At 45.1% G+C, this 25,546-nt stretch overlaps 1 protein-coding gene across 2 annotated transcripts in view; it reads right to left on the bottom strand.

Moving 5' to 3' along the window:
- Nucleotides 1-25,546, bottom strand: part of CFAP299 (cilia and flagella associated protein 299) — a 334,792-nt gene that overhangs the window by 217,975 nt on the left and 91,271 nt on the right. For both annotated transcript variants that reach the window (XM_048510223.1, XM_048510222.1), the window contains exon 3: nucleotides 1,563-1,653. In XM_048510223.1, coding sequence (XP_048366180.1) covers nucleotides 1,563-1,653 — 91 coding nt within the window. The remainder of the gene's footprint in view (nucleotides 1-1,562; nucleotides 1,654-25,546) is intronic.

Here is a 25,546-nt window from a genome sequence, read left to right on the forward strand (position 1 = left end):
TTGGACCACACTGAGAGAGTGCTGGAGTCGCGCACACATTTCCCCTCTGCACTCATCAACTAACCAGCAGTTTGGGAACCAAGCCAACCCGCCATTGCATTTGTGGCTGCGCTGCCCACTGAAAGCTCTGCATACCCAACCCTGCCGTTGCCTTTAACATAAGAATGAGGCTCCCTGCCCAGATTGAGAGTTGGCATCAAAAGGAATGGCAGCAGTGGTGGGATCCAAAAATTTTAGTAACAGGTTCCCATGATGGTGGGATTCAAACAGGGGCGTAGCGCCAATGGGGCTGGGCGGGGCACGACAGGGCGGGGCATTAATAATTTCTCTGTTACTGTAAAAAACTCTTACTGTAAAAAAAAAGTTTCTAATTTCCAGCTGGTATCTTTCTGTCCATAATTTAAACTCATTATCGCAAGTCCCATCGTCTACTGCCAACAGAAACAACTACTTCTCCTCTAATTGACTGCCTGTCAAATACTTAATACTTTCAAATACTTAATTTTGTTTCTAGAAATCAAAAGGAGGATACTTTCCTTAAACAAGGAACTTTTACTCATAATTTCTTAAAACATCAGCTTTTAAAACAGCCCAACAGGAAGAATTATCCCATTTTCTACCTTTGCTAACCAGCCACATAGGAAACAACAGGACTTTATGATTTTTGGACCTAATGGAATTTCTAACGGAAAAGCAGACCCAATTAGTAACCCCCTCTCGGCACAGGCAAATAATTAGTAACCCACTCTCGGGAACTGGTGAGAACCTGCTGGATCCCACCTCTGAATGGCAGTGCCCCATTCCTGGCACAGAGTCCATACCCACCGGGGAGCTGAGCTTCCAGTCCTCCAAGGAAAACTTCAGGGCCATGGACATTCTTTTTTTTTCCCTATGAAGCAAAATTTGCCAGCTACTATTATAGGCATTATCTTTTGAATACCTAACTAGAGCTGGTAGAGAACCGACATGGAAATTATACATGGATTCAGAATTTCCAAGTTAAGGATAGCACTACAACTGAACAGGTCAGGTAGATTGAACGGGTCAGATATTTTCTATCTGTTACGGGTGGATTGTATAAATGCCATTTCCCTTTATGCAACAAGTATAACCCTCCCAAAAGGCCTTTGACATCACTCATTAAAAACGCAACTTTAAAAAAAGAATGTTTTCTTCCAATTTGATATGTCTGTTGGGGAAAAGTAGCCGTTCCATGACACAGTGTGTAACAGACTTCTCTCTGTGATAATGCCTCTGAAGGTGCCAGCCACATATGCAGGCGAAACGTTAGGAACAAGATCTACCAGACCACGGCCACACAGCTTGGAAAACCCACAACAACTAGCTGTTCCATCTTTCTATGGAGACTACTGAAGCTGCTTTCATTCAGTTTTAAACTTACACTAGTTTCTGAACCCCTTCTGGAGATTCTCCTGCAAGAAATTTATAAATCTTTACTTCACACTCACACATTTAATACCCATCATTCCATGGTCTGTAGGTTAACTTTTCATTTCACTCTTAGGACTGTTCAATGGAACCTTCATATCATATTTACTCACAGCCATTTTCCCGTTACGGTTGGCTTCTTCTCTCTCCGCCAAAGCCTTCAAAAAGTTGTCTTTCAGTTCTTTGCCCGCGCTTGACAGGGTTCTAGAAAGGAAGACAGAGAATGTAACGTGTTTTTTTTCCAGATCTTTCTAGCTTCTTCCCAGTCCAGACTACCTTCAAATGTGAAAGAACAAATACCAAAGGAGTTCAATTCATTCGTTACCAACCCAGGAACAGAGAACACAGGATCTAGAAACATTCCAAAGCAAAATAATAGAAAGCAACCATGAGTCGCTAGGAAAGGCCTCCGCTGTTGAATAGTCTCAAACTTCACTTGGCTGTAACTTTAGATATTGATATAATGACAAACTATGGGAACAATGAGCGTTGAAAGATGTTGTGCTCACACCTTTCCCATCCTAACTCTTTGTGTCTACAACTGGTTCCCTTCCCACACATGCAGAATAATGCACTTTCAATCCACTTTCAATGCACTTTGAAGCTGGATTTTACTGGGCGGAATAGCAAAATCCACTTGCAAACAGTTGTGAAAGTAGACTAAAAGTGCATTATTCTGCATGTGCGGAAGGGGTCTAAGAGATTGAAGATGTTCTTGTTCCCAACAAAACACGGATAACATTCAAAACAGACAAAACGTTTTTCTTTTTCCTGCTAACACAATAAATTAGAATTCTGATGCGCAGGCCAGCTAACAAACACATTCTAGTGTTAGGATGTAAGGATAAGGCTCCCACCCTGTTTGCAATCAGCTCAAATGGAAAATTAGAAAAGGCTACACTTTGCAACCAATGACTATGAGTATGTTTTGCCTTTGCACAGAAATCAGACCTCTGCCCCTTCCACACATGCAAAATAATGCACTTTCAATCCACTTTCACAATTGTTTGCAAGTGGATTTTGCTATTTCACACAGTAAAATCTAGCTGCAAAGTGCACTGAAAGTGGATTGAAAGTGTGTTATTCTGCATGTGCGGAAAAGGACCCAGTTGTAGACAGAAAGAGTTAGGACGGGGAAGGTGTGAGCACAACATCTTTCAACGCTCATTGTTCCCATAGTTTGTCATTATATCTGAGCTCAGTCAATATCTAAGGTCGTTTCCCCACTTACCATGGACTACCCCTTGCTGCGTGCTACTCTCAGCGCTGCTGGCCATTTCTGCATGCTGGCCAGCCCTTGGCTCTCCCCACCGACCCCCCTCTGTGGAACAACACAGGTATCGCATACTCAGTGCCCTTTCTGAAATTCTGACTCTTTAGGAGCAAGGCAGGCAGCTCCGTGCACACATCCCATTGGGTGTCAGTGGAGCTGGCTCCTTGGAACAGGAAGTTCCAACAGGCAGGGGAATTGCGTATGCACAAGGAGGGGGGGGGGTGACCCACCCCCTCAAGGAATGATTGAATCAAGATGCATATTTATGGTGGAAATAGCCAAACTTTGCTTAGCCTTATTACACCATCTGTATTTTCTTAGGGAAGGGAGAAGTGGCAACTAGTCAAAGGAAGGAAAAAAGCGGTCGGAAAAGATTCCTTGAGCCCCTGCTATGCATTTCTCCTGTTTGACCAAGTTTGTTTAACACTCAACGGCCTGAAAAGTCTTGTTAAAATAAATAGCCAAGAGAAGTTATTTCCCTTTTTTAAAAGCAAGGGTAAGTTCTTCATAAAGGACAAGAGTTACATTTTCTTGCGCTGGTATGTCAACACTTGATTATTCGAGTGCTCAGTTATTCATGGAATCGTGCCCTTCCGAAGTGGAATCAAGAGGAGAAGGAGAAGAGAAAAGGCTAAAAATTGGGCTTAATGATTAGCTAGTAAGTTATGCATGTGACTGCCATGTACGTAGCCCCAACATGACACACGCACATGTGTTCCCCTCTTTGTTGCTCACTTCTTCCATCCTTCTGCTGAGGCATGTTAGTCGTATTTTCATTTACCATGAAGGAAAAGATCCATGGGGAACTTGTCTTGACCAACCGACTTTGGAAAGAGAGGGAAGGATTCAAGCAACTTTATAACAAGGCAGGCATAATGAGGACTGAGCCATCTCAGAGAGCCAGCGTGGTGTCATGGTCAAGAGCAGGTGGATTCTAATCTGGAGAACCGGGTTTGATTCCCACTCATCTGCCGCCTGAGTGGCAGAGGCTTACCTGGTGAACCAGTTGCGTTTCCGCACTCCTACATTCCTGCTGGGTGACCTGGGGCCAGTCACAGTTCTCGTAGAACTCTCTCAGCCCCACCTGCCTCGCCAGGTGTCTGTTGTGGGGAGAGGAAGGGAAAGGAACTTGTAAGCCACCTTGAGTCTCCTTACAGAGAAAAAGGTGGGGTATAAATCCACACTCTTCTTCATACTGAGTCTTCCAGAGCATGTTCATATCAGAACTATGTAGCAAGAGGAATTTAGCCTGTTTGCACCAAGGAGATGGCTTTTGAGTGTTTATTTCTTTCTTTATTGATTAGCTTTTCTCACAGCTCAAAGCACTTTTCAGTCCCACGTATGGCCCAGAGCCCTCCGGGAATGGGATGGGATATAAATCCAAAAAAATGAATGAATGAATGAATGAATGAATGAATGAATGAATGAATGAATGAATGAATGAATGAATGAATTTTAAAGCAAACATGGCCTATTTTTTTGCAGCTTCAAGGGGAGGGTAGTGGGCAGGGAGTCCCAAGCATCTGGCACCCGGGGCAAGCGCCCTTCCTTACCCCACCCTCATTACGCCCCTGGATTGGTATTATCCTGTGCATACAAGAAAGGGCCACGAGAATCAAGCACTGGCTCATGCCATCCTTTCCTCACTCTCATGATTGGCCGAAGTTCACAGAAGGCAGCACTTGACTCACTACACCTACAAAAGTTCAGCCGAGGGCTGAATTCATGGATACCCAAAAGAACTCTCCAACTAACCAGGCCCTTTTACTATAGCAACAGGGCCCGCTTTAAGCAGTACAGGATTTTCGTACCCACGGAGCAACGAGTTTCTACACACGAAGGCAGCGTATCGGCTTTCAAACACTTATTCCCTCGCACAGCCTACGTTAAAAGAGAACTACTCTTTACAATGACTAATTGGATTAGGAAGTTACATTTTAAAAGAAAGCTTAAACTCTTACCATTTCTGACATTTTTTGGCACGAGTTCAAGGGAGAACCGGGCTGTAAAACTTTTGATTGCTACTTACATAATCTAATGTACAGGAAATACCTCTGCAAGGACCTTAATCCCACATATTTTATTGTTTAATAAAACGAACAAGTAATGGTAAAAACTACACTTACTATGTAATCTGTGAAACTCTACGAAAGACCTTCTCTCTTTTTTTTGTGGAAAATATTTTGGTTGCTTACGCACTTTATTTGAACAGTTTCCATGGTTATCGCAGTTTTGGCTGACAGGGAAAAAAAACCCACACCTGACATAATATTTGCACCAACTTTACAAACAGTTAACAGCAAGCTACCAGCAACATGGGCCTGTCACTTATCCAATGTTCACAACTTCCCCTTTATAATTTTTTTAAAAAGTTATTTTATCAGCTCGAGGCTAAGTTCATTAAAGCGCGCACATACGCGGCTGTCGATTTTTTCAAAAACAAGGAAGTGTTTTAATGTGCTTCCTAATGCGATTAGCAGAGCTGACGAAACGTGAAGGGGTACCCTTGTCCTCAATGCTGGATTCCAGAGAAAAGTGAACCGGCTCACAGTAATTAATTTATCAGAAAGCCGTTAGGTGGGGAACCCACAGCTCGAAAGCCTGTCTGCCCTGCCACCGGTTATGAGGGTTTAGACAACAACCACCACCAGACTGGGAGAGGACGGAGGTGCGTCGTATCCGGAGACGCACGTGGTAAGAGAAGAGGTGTGGGTGGGAGACACCCAGATGCAAAGGTAGCTGTCAGGCAAACCAGAACAGCTGGAGAAGGAGGAAAGGGAGGCCCTATGGCAGGGATGGCGAACCTATGGCAAAGGTGCCAGAGGTGGCACTCAGAGCGCTCTCTGTGGGTACGAGCAAACAGAGTCGCCCTGCCCTCCCCCATACATCTAGGCTGTCCTGGGCCGCTGGGCTCGATTATTAGCATTAAGTTTTGGGGAAGCAGTGTAGGTAACCCTGTTAAGCGCTGTTAAACCCCACCAATTTTCATGTAAAGAACTAAAGTGTGATCCTTTACCTGGGAGTAAGCTTGGTTGCTGGCAATGGGGCTTGCTTCTGAGTAAACCCTCTTAGGGTCATGATTCACCTGTTGGAAGAGTTGCACGGTTGCTTCAAAGCAAAGTCACCGACTACCACCAAGCTTACTCCTGAGTAACGCACGCCTCAGATCCAACCGTTTTTCTAAATTAAGACCTCAGTATTCAGGTTAAATTGCTGTGTTGGCACTCTGCGATAAATAAGTGGGTTCTGGGTTGCAATCTGGGCACTCGGTCTCGAAAATGTTCACCATCACTGCCTTATGGCAAAGCCAAACAGGTCAGGGCTAGAAATTACAGAAAGTTATACAGACTGAGCCCACCCCCCACCCCCCCCCGAAGCTCGTGGCTGAAACTAAATCCTGGCTGAGGAAGTTCCATCGCCACAGGCTGGAACCCAGTAAGGCAGGATAGTCCTGCAGGTCCTGGAATGGTTAGCAGATGGAGGCTTGCTCTAGCTTAGGCTGCTGGGGCCTAGGCAGATTGCAGAGTCAGGTGTGAACTGGGAATAAAAAACAGCCCTGGAAAACCCCTGTCCCAACAGAAGGGGGAAAGGAGCAGCAGCTTGCTCATGATGGTGGCTTCTTACCTGCCCTGCTTACCTGGCCAGGGCAGCCGGCTCACTTGTGGCAGTGGCTGCTCACCTGCTCTTAGAACCATAGAGTCATAGAGTTGGAAGAGACCCCCAAGGGCCATCAAGTCCAACCCCCTGCCATGCAGGAACACATAATCAACGCACTCCTGACAGAGGGCCATCCAGCCTCTCTTTAAAAACCTCCAAAGTACCACCAACACTCCGAGGTAGTGCATTCCACTGCTGAACAGCCCTTGCTGTCAGGAAGTTTTTCCTGATGTTTAGGAAGAATCTCTTTTCCTTCACCTTGAATCCTAGTCTCTGGGGCAGCAGAAAACAAGCTTGCTCCCTCGCCAACATGACATCCCTTAATACATCTAAACAATGCTATCATGTCACCTCTTCACCTTTTCGTCACCAAATTAAGCATACCCTGCTCCCTAAGTCTCTCCTCGTAGGGCATGGATTCCAGACCTTTGACCATTTTGGTTGCCCTCCTCTGGACCCGCTCCAACTGGTCAATATTCTTCTTAAACTGCGGTGCCCAGAACTGAGCACAGTACTCTAGGTGAGGTCTAAGCAATTCAGAGCAGAGTGGTACAATTACTTCCCTCAGTGTAGACACTATACACACGGGGCTAGAGCAGCCTGCTTGCTCTCCTTTGTGGCTACTCACCCACCCATACCCACAAGGTGAGGGCAGTTGGCTCCCCATGGCCAGTGCCAGATTTAGATGAAGAGATGGCTATTCCTCTTATGAGGGCCCTCCCAACACCCCATCCTCACAACTAGTGGAAGACGGAAGAACGATTTAAACAAAACTGAGTGCAGCCAAACATGATAGTGGATGTTTAAAATTCAGCAATTCGTAATTCCTCCTCTAAAGGACACAGGATGTTATTGATAAAGTGTAGTGATTGCAAAAAAAATGCATAAATAAAATGCACACACCTATGACAGTGCCAAAAAAATGAGGACCACCTCAAACAGATGAGGGATGTTCCTCGCTTGGGGCTGAGGTGGCCATAGCTGGGAGAAGTAGTCCCCAAGATCACTGGGGATCATGAGGACCAACATATAGGTCAGTGGTGGCGAATGAATGGCACGAGTGCCAGAGGTGGCACTCAGAGCCCTCTTTGTGGGCATGCGCTCCATTGCCCCAGTTTCGGCACTCAGCAGTGGCATAGGGGGTGAGGGGTGAGCAACGCACTGGGTGCATGACCCTGCGGGGGTGTGGCAAGGGCATTCCAGGAGTGTGACGGGTTATTTTGGGGCGTTCCAGGGCAGGGTGGGGGCACACGTGTCCTGGACGCAGTTTTCCCTTGCTACGCCCCTGGCACTCGGTCTCTAAAAAGGTTCGCCATCACTGATATAGGTCCTCGCGATCCTAGACATGTGTGTGAAATGTAAAAGTTAAATACCATACAAAGGAACTACACAAGGTGTGGGTACCAGTATACGCTACAATGGCCAAATTAACAAATCTTGTGAACAGTCGATCAAAACAGTTTGATGAGAAATGGGAACTGTATTTCTTATATGAGGCTGAATCAGTTATACAAGAACAATAGCAATAGTAAGAATATTAATTTGTTATTGATCAAGGTATAAATAACTGCTTACTAGAAATTTCTTATTGTGTTGGAACTAAAGGTTAGAAGGTAACGAATTCTAAAACTATGTAGTGTCCTCTCTAAATGATATTAGTGTTGTAATTCCAATGGGTTAGAGCTAATATACGTATTAGCCTGCTGCTATTGAAGCTTTCTTGGTGACCTTGGATCAGTAACTCATTACTGGCCCCTTCTGCACACGCAGAATAATTCACTTTCAGTGCACTTTGCAGCTGGATTTTACTGTGCAGAATAGCAAAATCCACCTGCAAACAGTTGTGGAAGTAGATTGAAAGTGCATTATTCTGTGTGTGCGGAAGGGGCCTTATCCCAACCTGCCACACAAGGCAGTAGTTGTGAAGCTAAAACGGAGGAGAGTCGAACAACACTATAAGCTGTTCTGGGAGCAAGCAGAATACAAATATCCAAATAAATAAGACACAGGAACATAGTCACCTACATATCTCCCTATCTACAACCAATTGCAGAGACACATGAGGGCAAGGTGTGCGGTTTGGAGGGAGCCTTGAACTCCTGTCATAAATATATTTTCACAGGCAGCTTGGGGAAAATAACTAAGCAAAATCTAAGAAGCACAGGCATCAAAAGTTATCAGAAGTGCATGAACTTTGGATCGCACTGGACCAGAGGCACTTTTAAAAATAAACACTCTTAGATCGAATCATAATATTAATCTATTTTAAGGGAAAAACAAAACAGCTAGTGTACTGTTCAGCACTTTTACTACGCAGGGCAACGGTCCTAATAACATATTCGGTCTTGGAAAGTAACATATCAAAGTAAAGATACTTATAAAGACAAAACAACACTTTCTGAAGAGTAACAAATGCAAAGTTTAGTCAACCCTCCGCCTGCCCCCAAACCCAAGATTCCTGAAGATCTGCAACTTTTCACACTGAAAGAAGTGAAACTGAGCATACAGGGGCCTCACTTGTACCATTTTTGCTCAAAAATCTTACTGGCTTCTTGAACAGATCTGCTGTTTCCAAAATGAGGAGTTGGTCCTGAGTTTCCACTACATCCTCAGCAAAGGAGATACTTCGGAAGAGCTCAGGAGCAGCAGTGGCATAGGAGGTTAAGAGCTCGTGTATCTAATCTGGAGGAACCGGGTTTGATTCCCAGCTCTGCTGCCTGAGCTGTGGAGGCTTATCTGGGGAATTCAGATTAGCCTGTACACTCCCACACACGCCAGCTGGGTGACCTTGGGCTAGTCACAGCTTCTCGGAGCTCTCTCAGCCCCGCCCGCCTCACAGGGTGTTTGTTGTGAGGGGGGAAGGGCAAGGAGATTGTAAGCCCCTTTGAGTCTCCTGCAGGAGAGAAAGGGGGGATATAAATCCAAACTCTTCTTCTTCTTCTTCTTCTCTCTGCATAGGCAGGGAGCATCTATTCAGAAGCTGCCTAGAATGCAGGAATATGTTTCCATTTGTGGGACCTCCCAACATCCTCTGATTGGTGTCATGGCAGCGATTTTCATGACTGGCTCCAATCCATGGCAGCCATTTTGTATTTGCACCCATTATTGTTTCTCAAACTTCCAAAAATGCACACATATTGATACTATAGTGAAATGGTTATAAGTGATACAGTAGGATCTGGGAGATACTAGTTCAAAACGCCACTTATGCCATGGAAGCTTGCTGGGAGATTAAGGCACACTCTCAGTATAGCCATCTGCGCGAACATTCTAAGCCCTCATACCAAGGCCTCAGGCCACAGGCATGCTGCACGAACATTCTAAGGGTAAACACAGCCAGCTTCATGGCCTGGTGCATTTTACCTGGCTCAGGTATGGACTTTCAGCTATTTGAAGGTCCGATTACCTGCCCGCAACAGGGAGGAACGTCATGTGAAAATTTGGGGGCAATTCGTCCAGCCGTTTTGGCATTAGGGCATGACTAACAAAGTCACTATTAGCTTTATATATATATATAAAGCTATGTATGTATGTATGTATGTATGTATGTATGTATGTATGTATGTATGTATGTATGTATGTATGTTTTTCCCTTCTGTCACCCGGCCACCGAAAAGGCCTTCCCCTCCCTTATATGTAACGTTCTTTCTGTATTGCCTTATAAATATTTTCACATGGGCATTTTGTGAGGGACCCACTTTCAATTTCTCTTCTTTTTCTTTTCTTTTTTGCTCTTGATATTTCCGGCCCTTGATTCAAATTATCAGCCTACAGAAAAGGATTTTTTTTTCTGAAAAGAACCTAGTGTTTTGAGTAACGAAAACATGCAAAGAAACCGCAACAAACCTTTGACGGCCCTTTTTTTCTCATTCAGTTTTCTACAACAAGCCCTACCTCTTGACTTGACTGCAAAAAAAGAAAGAAAAGCTTTTTTAAAAAGAGAAGATTTTCCCCCTTTTCTCTTAGCTGCGGAAGGCTCAAACAAAACACGACTGGCCAAAGTGCTGCTTTAAAGTACCTTAGCACGGGAAATGGGAAGAAAACACATAACCGCACACTTCAGCTAACAGGTGGTACAGTTAGCAACAATGGATGAATGCGGCACTTGAAAGACGAAAGCTTCGAGTGAGCACACTTCACCGCCAGGCTCTTATCTTTTCATGCTCGGCTGCCCGGCCATTCTCCGCTTTGGTTACCAGACTGCCATTATGCAAATGCGATGGATGCCAGGAGTCATGCACCTGTGTTTGCCTCCATATTTAATATTCCTAAGAAGGTTTTTAATCCTGTTCTGGGGCAAACAAGCGTGCAGGAATGTTCAGATCAGGTTACAATCAAGGAGGCGAAGTGCCGTTTGGACTGGGACAATAGATTGCCCCCCCCCCACCAGTATAGGCGAACGCCTTCCCCACTACACCCAAACAATGAGGGAAGGAGGAGGGGTCTGGGGGCGATGCCCCAGTAGAAAGGGTCACAGGCAGTGGTGGGATTCAGCAGGTTCCCACCACTTCAGCAGAACCGGTTGTTAAAATGGTGCTTGTAAACAACCAGTTGTTAAATTATTTGAATCCCACCACTGGAACCGGTTGTTAAATTATTTGAATCCCACCACTGGTCACAGGTCATTGGTGTCGAACAATCTTTCTCTATCCAAGGCCTGGAAAGCAGGTGTTTCAGCTCAAAGCAACTGTGGCTCATGGTATAATACTTGGTTTGCATGCAGATGGTCCAAGGTTCAATACCCAGCCCCCCCCCCCCCAATTAAAAGGTCTAGGTATCTGGTCAGGTCCTACAATTTTCCAACTTCAGTTCTCTCCATTCTCTCCAAACCCATCTTCTTATCCAACAAAGGGTCCAACCGAGCACAAGCTTTAGCAAATTCACTGGCACCTCAGTTGTCCACCAGACTCCTGAGGATCCCGTTTAATTCAGAAACTCAATATAATCTGAGATTATTCCATTACTGTGAGCAGCCAGAGAGAAAATATCTAAAATAACAGAGTTATAATTTTAAAACTTAAAAAATATATGTTTCTGATTTTTAAAAAACACACCCCAGAATGTACATGACAGTTACAGGTAAACGTAGAAACTACTAAAAATAGGAAAAGCCGCCCAAAAGCAATAAAAGACCAACTCCCTGCACAGATGATGCCAGATCCTGAAGCCAGAAGGACACAAAAGTACCTTTAATTGCCAAAGTCCTTCTGTTCAAGCCATTTCAAAATGGAATTGACTGCATGTTCCCTCAGAACGAAAGTCCAGCAAGAAGGAAGAAGCTGCTAAATTTAGCACTAGACACATGCCTTTCTACAAAAACTTCTCTCAAGAGTTACTGGAAATATAATTTAGGTCACCTTTCTCTCCTTCTTGGATGTGGGGGAGGGGAGGGAAGGTTGTTATCTTAGAAGGGACCAGAATTCCACAGCAGTGGGGAATCTATTAAGATGATCCACCCCCACAGCTGGATGGATCGGATAGATTGTTAGGTGATCTTTAGGTGACGGCATTAGGCGATCTCCCCTTTGATATGGCCTGCATTCCTGTAGATGCCCCGATGGCCTTTTGGAATGAGAAAATGACCCAAGCAATTGACCTGACCCAAGCAATTGACACTCTTGGGCACCCTCTCTGAGGTTTAAGAGCCTGGGTCGCCCTATCATTTAGTGAGGGGTGCAGAGAACATGAAAACAAGTGAGTTACAGCATTAGTGGAGAAAGACCTGCTATGAATTCAACAGCACCCAGCCTAGAGCTCATTTTAGATCTGGCTCTGTGGAAGGAGGCTGACAAGCCGACTATCCACAAGTGAACCTCTTCCTGGGTGGGGAAAAGGACACCTGTTAGGTACTCTGGACCAATAGGAATGGTAGGACTTCGCTTTGCGGGACATTGCGAATATTCGGCACAACCATATGCAGACAAAAACTCTCACATCTGTTCTGACTTGAATTCTACATTAGCTGTGACAAGATTGGATGGTCGAAGGGTGCCAGCTTGTCTAGTTGTGTGGGATACCGTTCACCTTGTTGAGTCTGAGGATGTGGGAAGGGTTGTTGGAACTATGCGCCCTACTTCCTGATTGTGCGGCCCTTGTTCCTCCTGGCCACTTAAATCTGTTGGGGGGGGGGGCAGAGCTGGCAGTTTGGGCACAGGAGACAGTAAATGCCTCCCCCCAGAGGGGGTGGTCGCTCATGCCTTGAAGTGGGCAGTGTTCAGTCCATGTCTAAAGAAACCTACTCTGGATCAAGGAGTAGTGAATTACTACTGTCTAGTCTTAAACACACCATTCTTGAGGAAGGTGATTGAATCATTAATGGCTGGCCAATTCCTGAATGGAGTATTTGGATCCATTCCAATCTGATTTCTGACCTGGTTCCAGGACTGAAATGACCCTGATCACCCCATTGGGTGACCTGCACTAGAAGATGGACGGAGGGAGCGCAACATAATAATAAGACAGAAAAAAAATGAAAGATAGCCAATTCGAAGAGGGTATGCAAACAATTCTCAACCAATCTTTTAGGCTCATTCCGCACATGCAGAATAATGCACTTTCAAACCGCTTTCAGGGCTCTTTGAAGCTGTGCGGAATAGCAAAATCCACTTGCAAACAGTTGTGAAACTGGTTTGAAACTGCATTATTTTGCGTGTGCGGAAGGGGCCTTAGGAAACGCTAAGTTACAAAAGCCTTCTCTTCTCTGTTCCTCAGGGTGCCTCAAATCTTTCCTCTTTCCTGTTTCACTAAAGTTTTGCTTTGCTCCCTACCAGAAGCAGAGCGAGGGGAAACTCCGCCTGGGGCATGCACGTGCCCTGCACCCTTGCTGCAGCGTTGCCTGCCCCGCAACGCCTCCGCTGTGGCTCCGCCCAAGGCATTGCACCCCACCCCGTCCCATTGGCACTACATAACTCAATGAGTGGCCCCGTTCACACTAAATTTAGGTTTCATCTGCAACAATTCCAGTTATAGACTCTTAGAAGGCAAAATTGGAAAGGCTTCTGCTTAGACCAGCATTCCCCAAACTGTCGCATGGGGGCACCATGACACCCACTAGCATTTTCACTGGTGTCCAGGGAAGTGGGTGGGGCCAATGTAAAGGTTGGGCTTGTGATTGGCTGCCTTCATCCAAATAAAGGTGCCCTTCATCTTCTCCTTTTGATGGTCTCTCTCTCTCTCTCTCTCTCTCTCTCTCTCTCTCTCTCCATTCTTGAGTGCATATGTGTGCTGCCTGCAACAGCCATTTTCTGATGGCACCCTCTTTGAAAATACGAAAGGCGCCTGAAGGCTTTCAAACATTGGGAACCACAGCAATTGAGAGTTGCCAGTACTAGGCCAGATGGGCCAATCTCATAACTTATTCATCTAATATGCAATTTTCCTCCTTGTTTCATTACCTGACATATGTAATCTTTTACCAGAGAAACACTGTGGTGGAAATGCTGACAATCTTCCTCCCTCCGCCTTCTTTCCACCCACATTCCCAAGATGATAGTTTAAAAGGAGAGAGATAATCAGTCAAATACATCTTTCTATGACACTGACATTCAACACATTTTCCTCAGGATTTTCAAAGATTATGTGTGTGTTTGTACAAGTTTGCCTGTGTTATTCTTGGTAGTAAAATCATTGAGACAGAGCTGAAAGGAAAGGAATCAGGCCTGGGGTGGGGGGGAAACAGCTGGGTTAGAAGTCACCCTTGAGAAAAAAGAATTTTAAAGCTATGTTTATACTTCCATTTGAGAGGCCGATTTTTAACGTTGTATTTTATTTTGCAGTTTCATTTTAATGAAAAATGTCCATATCCTTGTTGCGAGTTTTTATTTCTCATGCCTAGAGTCCGGGGGGAGCGCCGAGAAATCAAATAAAGAACAGCATTTATTAAGAGCCCCGTAAATGCAGTGCTTGGAAATGCCAAACCGAGCTTCAATCTTTTCAGCCAGAACCGCTCTATTAAAGTTCAGTCTCTTAGTTATCGCTGAGGAAGTTAATTTTTTTTGCCATTTTTTTTGCAAATATCGCCATCTGAAAACAACAAGGGAAAAAAGGTCCTTTGAGCGATATTTTGCAGAATTACAATGGGGGGAGGGAAATTAGGAAACGAGCAAATGATTGATCGAGGATGGCTTCCAACTTCACTTTCCCCCTCCCAGTTCTTTATCACATTTGGCACAAAATGGAAGTAAGAGAGCGAGTTTATGTAACTAGGGGGCACATACCCCATGACAAAAACCATATGAGGCATTAGCATGGATGCAATAACCATAACATTGCATATTGTTCCATCTGATTGTGAACTAATCGCATGCAAACAATAGCTGTTTGCAGCTGATGAATATTATCCTTATGTTTACTTGAGAAGTTCCAGCTAAAACTTTATTCTGAGGTTCATTTCTCCACACTCATAAGACAAGGGTAGAAAAGAGAGAAATATTAGCGAGCTGGGTCCGATCCTTTTGTAATGGCCACCTATTTTAAAGGGAAAAAAACCTGTGAATGCATACCGTGACGGTGCATGTTGTTTTTGGCTCAAGCATCCCCAAGTGCAAAAATGTGACAAAGAGATGTCCTTTCTCTGTGACATTACAAAATGGCTGCCCAGAAATTCACCACTGGCATGCATCTAACTCAGGGGTCCCCAACCTTTTTGAGCCTGGGGGCACATTTGGAATTCTGCCATGGCATGGTGGACACAGCAACAAAATGGCTGCCACAAAACAACTGCGGCAGGAGGTGGATGCTACAAAATGGCCGCCCTGCTTAACTCCAGGGCAGATCATTTTGCTGTGGAGGCAGCCAAAGCAACATTTCTTTAAAATCTACACAGTCAATCAAATCTCTAATGCGCAAACAGAAGCCTAGCAGGGCAAAAGTCCTACTTGGCCCCAGCCACTTCCTACAAACACTTGGTGGGTGCCAGAAAAGGTGTTGGCAGAAGTCATGGTGCCTGTGGGTGACATGTTGAGTTGAAAGATCCTGGGGTGGATTTACTGAGCGACTAGCAAATGGCACAAGAAAATCGGGCACAACTGGTTAGCTCCCAGACGAATTCCATGCACTGCGTGTGTGTGTTAAGTGCTGTGCAGTTCTTTCTGACTCATGTCTTTTCTACTGTCTTTTCTAGTGACTCAGGTTAGTAATTTTAGCTTTTAGGGAGAATTCAGACTTACGATCTAGAATCTACTTATTTTGGCGGTCCAGGGGATCCGTAAAACTGTCCTCCAACATCACATTTCAAACAAATCCACTTTCTTCCTGTCAGCTTTCTTCATTGTCTAACTTTCACACCCATACTTATGATCGGGAATACTCAGAGGTGGGATTCAGCCAGTTCGCACCAGTTCTACACAACTGGTAGCTAACTGACTGGAATCCCACCACCCTGAAGGCTGCACCACCGGCCCCAAGATGTGCGCCCATGGGAGAACCTGGCCAGCCACCAATTGGGCTGCACATGTGGTGCGGCCTGCTGGGCCAGAGGCGCATGGCCTGATCGGCAACCAGCTGGCCTCCTGCCAGCCCCCTGCAGCCACCGCCTTCCCTCGCCTCCCCCCACCCAACATCGGAAAGGGGGCGCAGTACAGAAGCCAAGTAAGTGGGCAGAAGGGCACGTGGCAGGGGTGCACGGTGAGGGGGTGCATAGTGGGAGGGGCCGAACCGGTGGTTAAAATTTTAGAATCCCACCACTGGGAATACTACAGAATGAATTATCTTAATCTTGGTCACCAATGACACATCCTTAAATATGAGAATGCGTATCCATTTTCTATTAGAAAAACTAGGAATACTACTTGAAGGTAAGAATTGCAAACGAATACTACTTGAGAGCAAGAATTGCAAACTGTTGCATTCATTCCTACATTAGCAAAAGTATCCTAATTTCTTTCCTCTGAGAGGTAGGAAAAATGTTGAAAATAGGAAACACAAATTTTGCAGTAAACCAAAGAATGTATGTGATTTGGACAGAAACGGCCTCACACAGCAGCGTATTTGGAGGTCAACTTTGTAATATAAAAAACTGAACTCTTGAATAATTGTTACCATTAAACCCACTATATGAGCCATTGCCAAAATCATCCACATTTAAACAATATATCCTTGAAAATCTGTTATACATATCCACAACGTACATAGGAATTATAATTATTTAATGCTGTAGATAGTCTTAAATAAATATCTTCGTGCATTCTGAGCCCACACATTGTGAGTAATACCTTGTCTTAAAGAGTCATTTCACTTATTCTGAAAGATTTTAAAAGTTCATTGGTTTTTTTTCCAGTGCTCCATTGGAAAAATTTTTTGTCAAGCCAGTGGAGAAGAATGAGAGCGAAATAATGTCCGTCCCTTTTTTTCTGGGCTTTCGCATCTCCACCTTCACCCCCAAACTCATTGCGTGTATCCAGACTAAATTTTCTGTTAGCGGAAGGGTAGTAATTTCTGCAAGCCCCAATTTGCTTCTTGCGCCCTTCCCGGGGGTCCTTCGTGTTCCAAGGGCAGCATTTCGGGGGGAAACCAGTGGGCCATAGCAAGAAAGGAGGGCACACAAATTCAGTTATCATTGGTGGAGAGTAGAATATCGTAGGAGTGGCGTAGGAGGTTAAGAGCTCGTGTATCTAATCTGGAGGAACCGGGTTTGATTCCCAGCTCTGCCGCCTGAGCTATGGAGGCTTATCTGGGGAATTCAGATTAGCCTGTGCTCTCCCACACACACCAGCTGGGTGACCTTGGGCTAGTCACAGCTTTTCGGAGCTCTCTCAGCCCCACCTACCTCACAGGGTGTTTGTTGTGAGGGGTGAAGGAGATTGTAAGCCCCTTTGAGTCTCCTGCAGGAGAGAAAGGGGGATATAAATCCAAACTTTTCTTCTTCTGTTTGCACAAACTGGATCTTATACGAGATCCGTTATTTAGCACTGCAATGGGAGTATCTAAACACCAATGCAAGTGTTGTAATAGGCTCGAGCGCCATTAAAAGCCAACTTCATCAGAAAGTGAATGGCTGATGTACAAGCTCTTCCAAGCCCCAAATTGATTTTACTGCCTCCAATTTGAAAGGCTGCGCAAGACCCGGTGTCCAAATATAAACCCCCCAACATGCTTGCTGGCTTTTGTGAATCCCGGCATCTGAAGTCATGCCAAGAAGGAAATCTCTGCCTAATGTAGCGCTTTAGACGTTTTCACCACTGCCGTAATTCAGGATGGTGGCTAAGTGGTAGTGACTCGTGTGGTTTAATTCCTCTTTTTCTTTCTTTTTTTTTCTTAAAACCAAAGCCACGGTGTTCCTTATTTTACAAAGGAAACAAAAATTATAAGCAAAAGTTCCATGACATCTGTTTCCTGTTTACAGTCTTCCAAACTTCCTAGGTCCATTAATCAGAAGCATAACAAAGTTAAAAAAAAAGTAAACAGCAAGTCTATTTTTTCTCTTTAAGCAGAATTTGAGTTGGTGAGTTCTGAAAAGATGGATTACCTACACTTTCCCCTATTCACCCCCCAAATATTACGGCTCCTTATTCGCTTTCTTGGTGCCATTTAAGGAACCACTCATTTTGTTTAGGCAACCGAAACAACAAAGGATCCGGAAGCACCACTGAACTGTTTTCCCACCTTCTGGGAAGAAAATTAAAATTCAAAGCACGTTCCACTCCAAAAGGTATACGTATCTCCCCTACCCTTATCCATGAATTAACAAGCTGTGTTTTCTGACTGAAGTAGACAAGCCTCGAACAGCAACTCATACAGAGATACAACATGCAACCTCCCCTGATGTCAGAAGCCAATGTCTGCCCTGATCTGACACCATCCCAACTGCCTGAGCTGAGGACAGCCAGGAGCTGGACTCACCCATGAGATATAGACAGATCACTTTGACACATCTGAGAACCAGGCTGGGAGTCAGGAAGTGATGAGGAGGGACATGGTTAGAAGGCAGGATGGAGGTTGGACTTGGAGAAAGCCAGGATGGGAGAGGTGAAAAGGAAGCCCTGAGCAGTGAGGGGAAGAAGCAGGGCAGAGAAAGAGGCAGAAGAAGGCTTCCCTTCCCTTTTATAGCCTCTCCGGTAGCCAGGGGACCAGCGTGGTGTAGTGGTTAAGAGCAGGTGGACTGTAAACTGGAGAACTGGGTTTGATTCCCCATTCCTCCGCTTGAGTGGCAGAGGCTTATCTGGTGAACCTGATGTGTTTCCGCACTCCTACATTCCTGCTGGGTGGCCTTGGGCTAGTCACAGTTCTTTGGAACTTTCTCAACCCCACCTACCTCACAAGGTGTCTGTTGTGGGGAGAGGAAGGGAAAGGAGCTTGTAGGCCACCTTGAGTCTCCTTACAGGAGAGAGAGGTGGGGTATAAATCCTAACTCCTCCTCCTCCTCCTCCTCTTCTTCTTCTTCTTCATCATCATCTAATTATTTTTCAAAGCATAAGAGGAATTCTGTTATGGTGTGCCAGTCTGCCCCAGTGACCAGTGGGAATTAAAGCCAGAGAAACTATTACGTGACAGAATAAGCAACCATGGGTCAGAGCCAGTGGTGGGATCCAAAAATTTTAGTAACAGGTTCCCATGGTGGTGGGATTCAAACAGTGGTGTAGCGCCAATGGGGCTGGGCGGGGCATTGCTAGGTGGGGCTGTGGCAAGGATGCAGCCGCTGCGCCGGTCCTTGGGCGGGAAACGAATGCATGCAGGCGCAGGCTGCCACGCACCTCCTGCTAGACTGCTTCAAGTTTTGCGCACTACTGCTGAGGAGCAGAGGAGGGGTGTAATTAAGGCAAAAATCACATGGCAAAATCACCAATTAGTAACCCCCTCTCGGCACACACAAATAATTAGTAACCTACTCTCGGGAACCTGTGAGTACCTACTGGATCCCACCTCTGGTCAGAGCCCAGCTTACCAGACGCACCACCACATCCTTGCACAGCTCCCAATTTACTTCATCGCAACTCATACATGAGATGTTCCCAATGGATGGGGCCCCAATTTCTGACTGCACACCGAGTCTCCAAAATTTGCAAACCTTCAATGAGACAAAACCTCGCAATAAAAATGGAAATGCTAAGGATCCGGTTCTAAGAGGTGCCATTCAAGCCCAGCTCCGGCAATAAAACAAAATGTTTGCCTTATTGCTCAACCGAAGAATTCCTTTCATTCTCCAGGAAAAATATGAAGTCCGCTCTGCAGCGGATTTCTTTGCTAATATTAACATCTGCAACAGTTAATTCTACGTGGAGTAGTATTAATTGCATTCCTTCACGGAGTAAGGTTTCTCCAATAATTTATTACCTGATAAACTATGTTGCTAGTTACCCAGTTTCAAAAATGAGCCACTTTGTAAAGAACACACTGTATGCGGGCCCAAGGCTCACACTCTGGGGTCAAGGTTCAGGACATGAATTAAGCAAGTGGCTCCATCTGGAATGCAAAAAATATATTTTAAAAAATCCTTTGCAGAACCAGCATGTAACACGTCTCTGAAGAACAGAGCTGAAGATTTCAGAACTCTTATGTTGTACTGCCTCTCCTGTCAAATGCAATAGAGTGGGTTTGTAACATCAGGACAAGAAAGTACTTTAAGGATTCTGCCATCAATAGGTGGGTCATTCCTCCTTTTTGGGTGAATCTTGGCTGTGACACACCTCCCCACTGAAGAACCAAAAGTAAGGCAGCAGAAAACTGACTGCTACTTTTCGAAAGCGAGGCAAAACCACTTGGAAATTAGCAGCATTTGAAAGCATCCAAAAGGAATCTAGAAAGCATTTGCCTCCTCGTGAGAAAATATCATAATATTCCTTTTGAGAGCAAAATGAAATTGGCCTGCCGAAAATTCGAGACTTTTGATCAAAGTGAAATTGGCTTGCCGAAAATTCGAGACGTTCGTTTAATTCTTCTGCTGGAGAATTAAGTGAATGCACCTGCGAACAATGCTTTCTTCTATCTTCACTTAGAGCAGTGGTGGCGAACCCATGGCACTCCAGATGTTCATGAACATGATGGCAGGGCTGATGGGAATTGTAGTCCATGAACATCTGGAGTGCTATAGGTTCACCAACTTGGACTTAGAGGATGGTTTCTTAGCTTGCAAGCCGGATCTGCTGAATATGTGCATGCCGAAGTCATCTCAAGGCTAGACTATTTTAGCATACTCTACATGGGAGTAAGGGGTCACCTCTGACCACAAAAAAAGGGTATGCTGGGGAACATGCACAGTGAAAGCCACATGGAAAGAGGCGGCAGTAAGAAGGGAATTGAGCGAGATTGAACAGAAAAGTCGACAGGATCCAACCCTGCCTCTGTGAGACTTTGTGGTCTCTTCTTCTCCAGCCATCAGACTGATCATTCCCATCTAAGCCTAAAACTGTTTGACCAGAAAAAGCAATAAAACAAAACTTTCATGCTGCTCATTATTTATTAAGAAGAGGAGTTTGGATTTATACCCTACCTTTCTCTCCTGTAAGGAGACTCAGGGTGGCTTACAAGCTCCTTTCCCTTTCTCTCCTCACAACAGACACCTTGTGAGGTAGGTGAGGCTGAGAGAGTTCTGAGAAAACTGTGACTAGCCCAAGGTCACCCAGCAAAAATGTAGGAGTGTGAAAACACATCTGGTTCACCAGATAAGCCTCTGCCACTCAGGTGGAGGAGTGGGGACTCAACCCCGGTTCTCCAGATTAGAATCCACCTGCTCCTAACCACTACACCATGCAAATGATGTTTAACAGCAGCAGTTATGTATTCACAAATTTAAAATTCAAATCTACCAAACAAATTAATTAAATGATAAGGGAGGATCTAGAATTTTTTTTCTCGGATCGGAGTAAATTACACAAGAAAGAAAGAAATAGTCAATAGTTTCAACTGAAGTCTTATCAGAAATTCAAACTCCAGAGTTCCTTTGCTGACCTTTATATCATTCACATAAAACTGCAAATGAGAATGAATTCATTCTAGCAAGAAAGAAAAATCTCCAATAGCTTGGTGCTGTAATGCGGTAGATATAATATGGCAGCCAAAATAAGAATAAGAAATTATATAATAAGTGAAATAGGAAAAAGAATAAGAACGAGAACTGAAATAAAAATGTGGGTGTACATGTCACTTTCCTTCTTGAAGGCCACGCCACTCTTTTGCGGGCCACAAGACGGTTACTAGTCAACATGCAAGCACCAGTCTTCCGCAGACGGGAATCACAATCCAAATCAAGTGAGTTTAGCTTATCTCTGAACAAACAAACCCATCTGGTCGAAGGCTTTCACGGTCGGAATCACTGAGGTGCTGTGTGGTTTCCGGGCTGAATGGCCGTGTTCTGGCAGCATTCTCTCCTGACGTTTCGCCTGCATCTGTGGCTGGCATCTCTCAGATCCTCATTCAGATCCTCTGAAGATGCCAGCCACAGATGCAGCGGCTACATCGGCCTTACAACTGAAGCTACAGCTTTCTTTCATCCTGGAGTTTTAAATCTCTTTTACTGACTGAGGAACCAGCCTTTCCTTGCTCCTTTAGATTGATTGCGAGTCAATATTTAACAACTGCTGGCCAGGTGAAAAGAGAGATTGACTACTGTCCAGTTTCCATTAACAAAAACGAGGCGATACATCTATGACATTTTCTCAATCTGAGGAAATCAGTCTGGATAGTATCAGGGTATGTGCCCAGACCACCAATATACACCAGAATAGCATATCAGAACAATGAAATAATTTTTGCCCAAAAGAGATCAAAGACTGCAGGGACAAAATGAGCCCCAGTGGTAAAAAATATATATATTTTCTCAAAGTTCACAGCTGTACTCTTTGCTTTCATTGATGTCTCCTTAGCACGCAAAGTCCAAGAGAGTGCACGTTGAAATATAACTCCCAAATATTTATAAAATTGAACTTCTTCCACAGAATGGCCAGATATATTCAAGTATGCTATTTTCAGCCTACAAGATCTAGCAAACACTTTGGACCTTAGATTTTTCAAAATTCATTACCAGATGTCCTAGAGCACAGTACCAAATAAACATCTCAATTGATCGACACAGTCCCACTCTAGTTGCTGAAATCAAAGCTGTGTAGTCTGCATATAACCTAACGAGATTAGGGACTAAATTATTGATGGAGAGATTGAACAAGGTAGGAGCAAGGTAGGATTAAGAATGCACGCCGATAAACCCCGAACAAGAAGAGTAGGCATGACTACTGAGGAAAAGGAGGAACATGGTGTAACATACCAGCATTTAGGTCTCTGTTTGTTTAGCTACCCCAGATGATACTCAGAGGCCCTACATCAAAGATATGACTGAGCACCATCTACCTTTCTTTTGAGACATCAAGTAACTGTTGCAACTAAATGCAGGATATTGGGGGGGGGGTATGAACTAACGCCCTAGACCATTTCCCATGGCCAGAAAGGGGCTTTCCCTCCAATGGGAATGGTGGTTGTCCCCAGGCTCGGATCATGTACCAAGGCATGAAGTTAGATAAGACACTGGGAGAGCCATGGTCAGATGCTCCTTGAATTCTGAAAACGCTGATTGAAGTTGTATCAGAGTCCAATTCAGATTGGCGGATGCCCATCATCTTTACATGGAGGGGTAACACTCAGGAAAACAGCACCAAGGAGGGAAGAAATTAACTCCTTATATGTGACCCCAATCCAAACTGGCAATCCCTGAACATTTTTTAAAATATTGGGAGGAGCCACACTTGGATCTCTTAATGGCTTGTCTAGTTTAACCCCTGATGCAAGTTTTGACTATCAATGACCTCACCCCAGCTAAAAAAAAACCCTGTTGATCATGCATTTCAGTCACTATTTTGGAAGGTATCAGTATTGGATGAAGAGAGCTAGTGTGGCACAGTGGTTAAAGTGTCGGAGGAGGATCTGAGAAACCCAGGTTTGAATCCCCACTCTGCCATGGAATTTTGTTGGGGGACCTTGGCCCAGCCACACACTCTCAGCCTTGATTCTGGCTAGTATTTGGATGGGGGACCTCAGAGGCGGGAAAAGTGGCCAGTGCACTGGTGCATCCTCTGCCCCGCTCCGGAACGCCCCATCCCGCCCCGGAACGCCACGCAACAACCCCGGAATCCCCACAGGGCCGTGCGCCTGGTGCGTCGTGCCCCCCCCCTTGGAGCTACCCCTCTGGGGGACCTTTAAGAGGCGTGTCATGCAGACAGGCAATGGCAAACCACCTCTGAATGTCTCTGGTCTTGGAAACCTTACGGGGTCGATGTTAGTCAGCTGTGGCATGACAAAAAAAGTATTGATTGAAAGCCGAATGTAACAGGCTGTAACCAATATTTCACCTACAAGACTTTATGCAACAGCTCTTTTGCTTGTGGCACTAACCACGCAATCCTAAACAGAGTGACACTCTTCAAAGCCCATTGAGGACAATGGGATTAGAGGAGAGTATCTCTACTCAGAATTGCACTTAAATGTCCTTGACTTGCAGAGGTTATTAATGGTTCAATTGTTGTGGAAGAGAGGACCGGAGTGCTTTGGGGACATCTTCCAGATGAGGCTGCAGTGCTTGGGCCTTTATTCTCCCCTAGAGTACTATGTTCAGTTCTGGGCACCGCAATTCAAGAAGGATATTGACAAGCTGGAACGGGTCCAGAGGAAGGCAACCAAAATTGGTAAAAGGTCTGGAGTCCATGCCCTACGAAGTGAGGCTTAAGGAGTTGGGGATGTTTAGTCTGGAGTAGTGAAGGTTAAGAGGGGACATGATAGCCATGTTTAAATATTTGAAGGGATGCCATGTCGAAGAGGGAGCAATCTTGTTTTCTGTTGCCTCAGAGACTAGGGCACATCATTCAAGGTGCAAGAAAAGAGATTCCACCTAAATATTAGGAAGAACTTTCTGACTATCAGGGCTGATCGACAGTGGAATTCACTGCCTCAGAGAGTGGTGGCGTCTCTTTCTTTGGAGGTTTTTGAACAAAGGCTGGATGAACATGTGTCGAGAGTGCTTTGATTGTGTGTTCCTGCATGGCAGTGGGATGGACTTGATGGCCCCTTGGGTCCCTTCCAATTCTATGATTCTATGAGTTCCCTTAATCACACGTGGGCCATTTCATACATTACCCAGAGGCAAACCTGAGCTTGCTACCAATTACTCATTCAGCAGAGAGATACAGTCAGTAACGGTTTGCTGCTACATGTACCTGTGTGATACATATACACAAGTTCATTGTAGGCATATGTTACATTGCTGCTGTTGTACTTGTTAAAAGCTTATATTTATATGTAAAAGAATTCCCCTGCTACCCCTCAGATTTAAGTACAACTACCCCAGTTCCAAAAATTAGGCTAAAACAGGGGATTGGGAGCACTCACAAAGATAAACAGAAATCAGGTATAACACTCAAATGATGGACTGACAAAAATAATAAAGCTGTGATTCTCAGGACCCCACATATGTGCTCTGTCTTGATCATTTTTCTGAACACCGTTTTATAAGAGAACCCCAGACATAAATCCAGGAAATGAGACCCATGTGTGAAGGAATACTACCTTCCCCAAATGACAGATCTTTTAAAAATGGGACCAACCAAGCAGAACTTTTGTGCACTAGTCAAACAGATGTCATCAGAAGCCACTGGGGGCTGTGATAAAGTGATGCCCGGTGAGATGTATGTAGACTAGCGCGCTCACTGCGCAACTCGTGGGGAGCCACGTTTACAGTCACTATCAATCAAAAGAACCACATTTGCTTGGACTCCTGCCATGGGGCCTGCACTTCAGGGAGGCAGAAGCTCACCCATTCCTCAGGCAGCACTGTTTCAAGGTGGGAACCAACCACCAATGGCCTTACCCACTAGGTTGGATGCAGAGGCGTAGCTCCAAGGGGACAGGGGGTGCGCAATGCAATGGGCGTGCGCCCCTGTAGGGGTGTGGCAAGGGCATTCTGGGGGCTTGGCTGGGGTGTTCCAGAGCAGGGCGGGGGTGTTGTGGAGCGGGGACAGAGGACGTACCAGTGCACCGGGCGCTTTCCCCCCTTGCTACGCCTCTGGTTGGATGCCATATTGGAACACAGTGTTTCGGTTGAGCCACAGGTGGTATGTCAAATGGATGGTCATATGCTCTCAGTCCACAGGGTGGTTGTGAGGATAAAATAGAGGGGAAGTGCACAATGTAAGCTTCTTTTGGCTCCACCCATGGGAAGAAAGGCAGGATACAAATATAGTAAATACATAG

This window comes from Sphaerodactylus townsendi, linkage group LG10 (assembly GCF_021028975.2).
Source record: "Sphaerodactylus townsendi isolate TG3544 linkage group LG10, MPM_Stown_v2.3, whole genome shotgun sequence".
Lineage (NCBI taxonomy): Eukaryota > Metazoa > Chordata > Lepidosauria > Squamata > Sphaerodactylidae > Sphaerodactylus > Sphaerodactylus townsendi.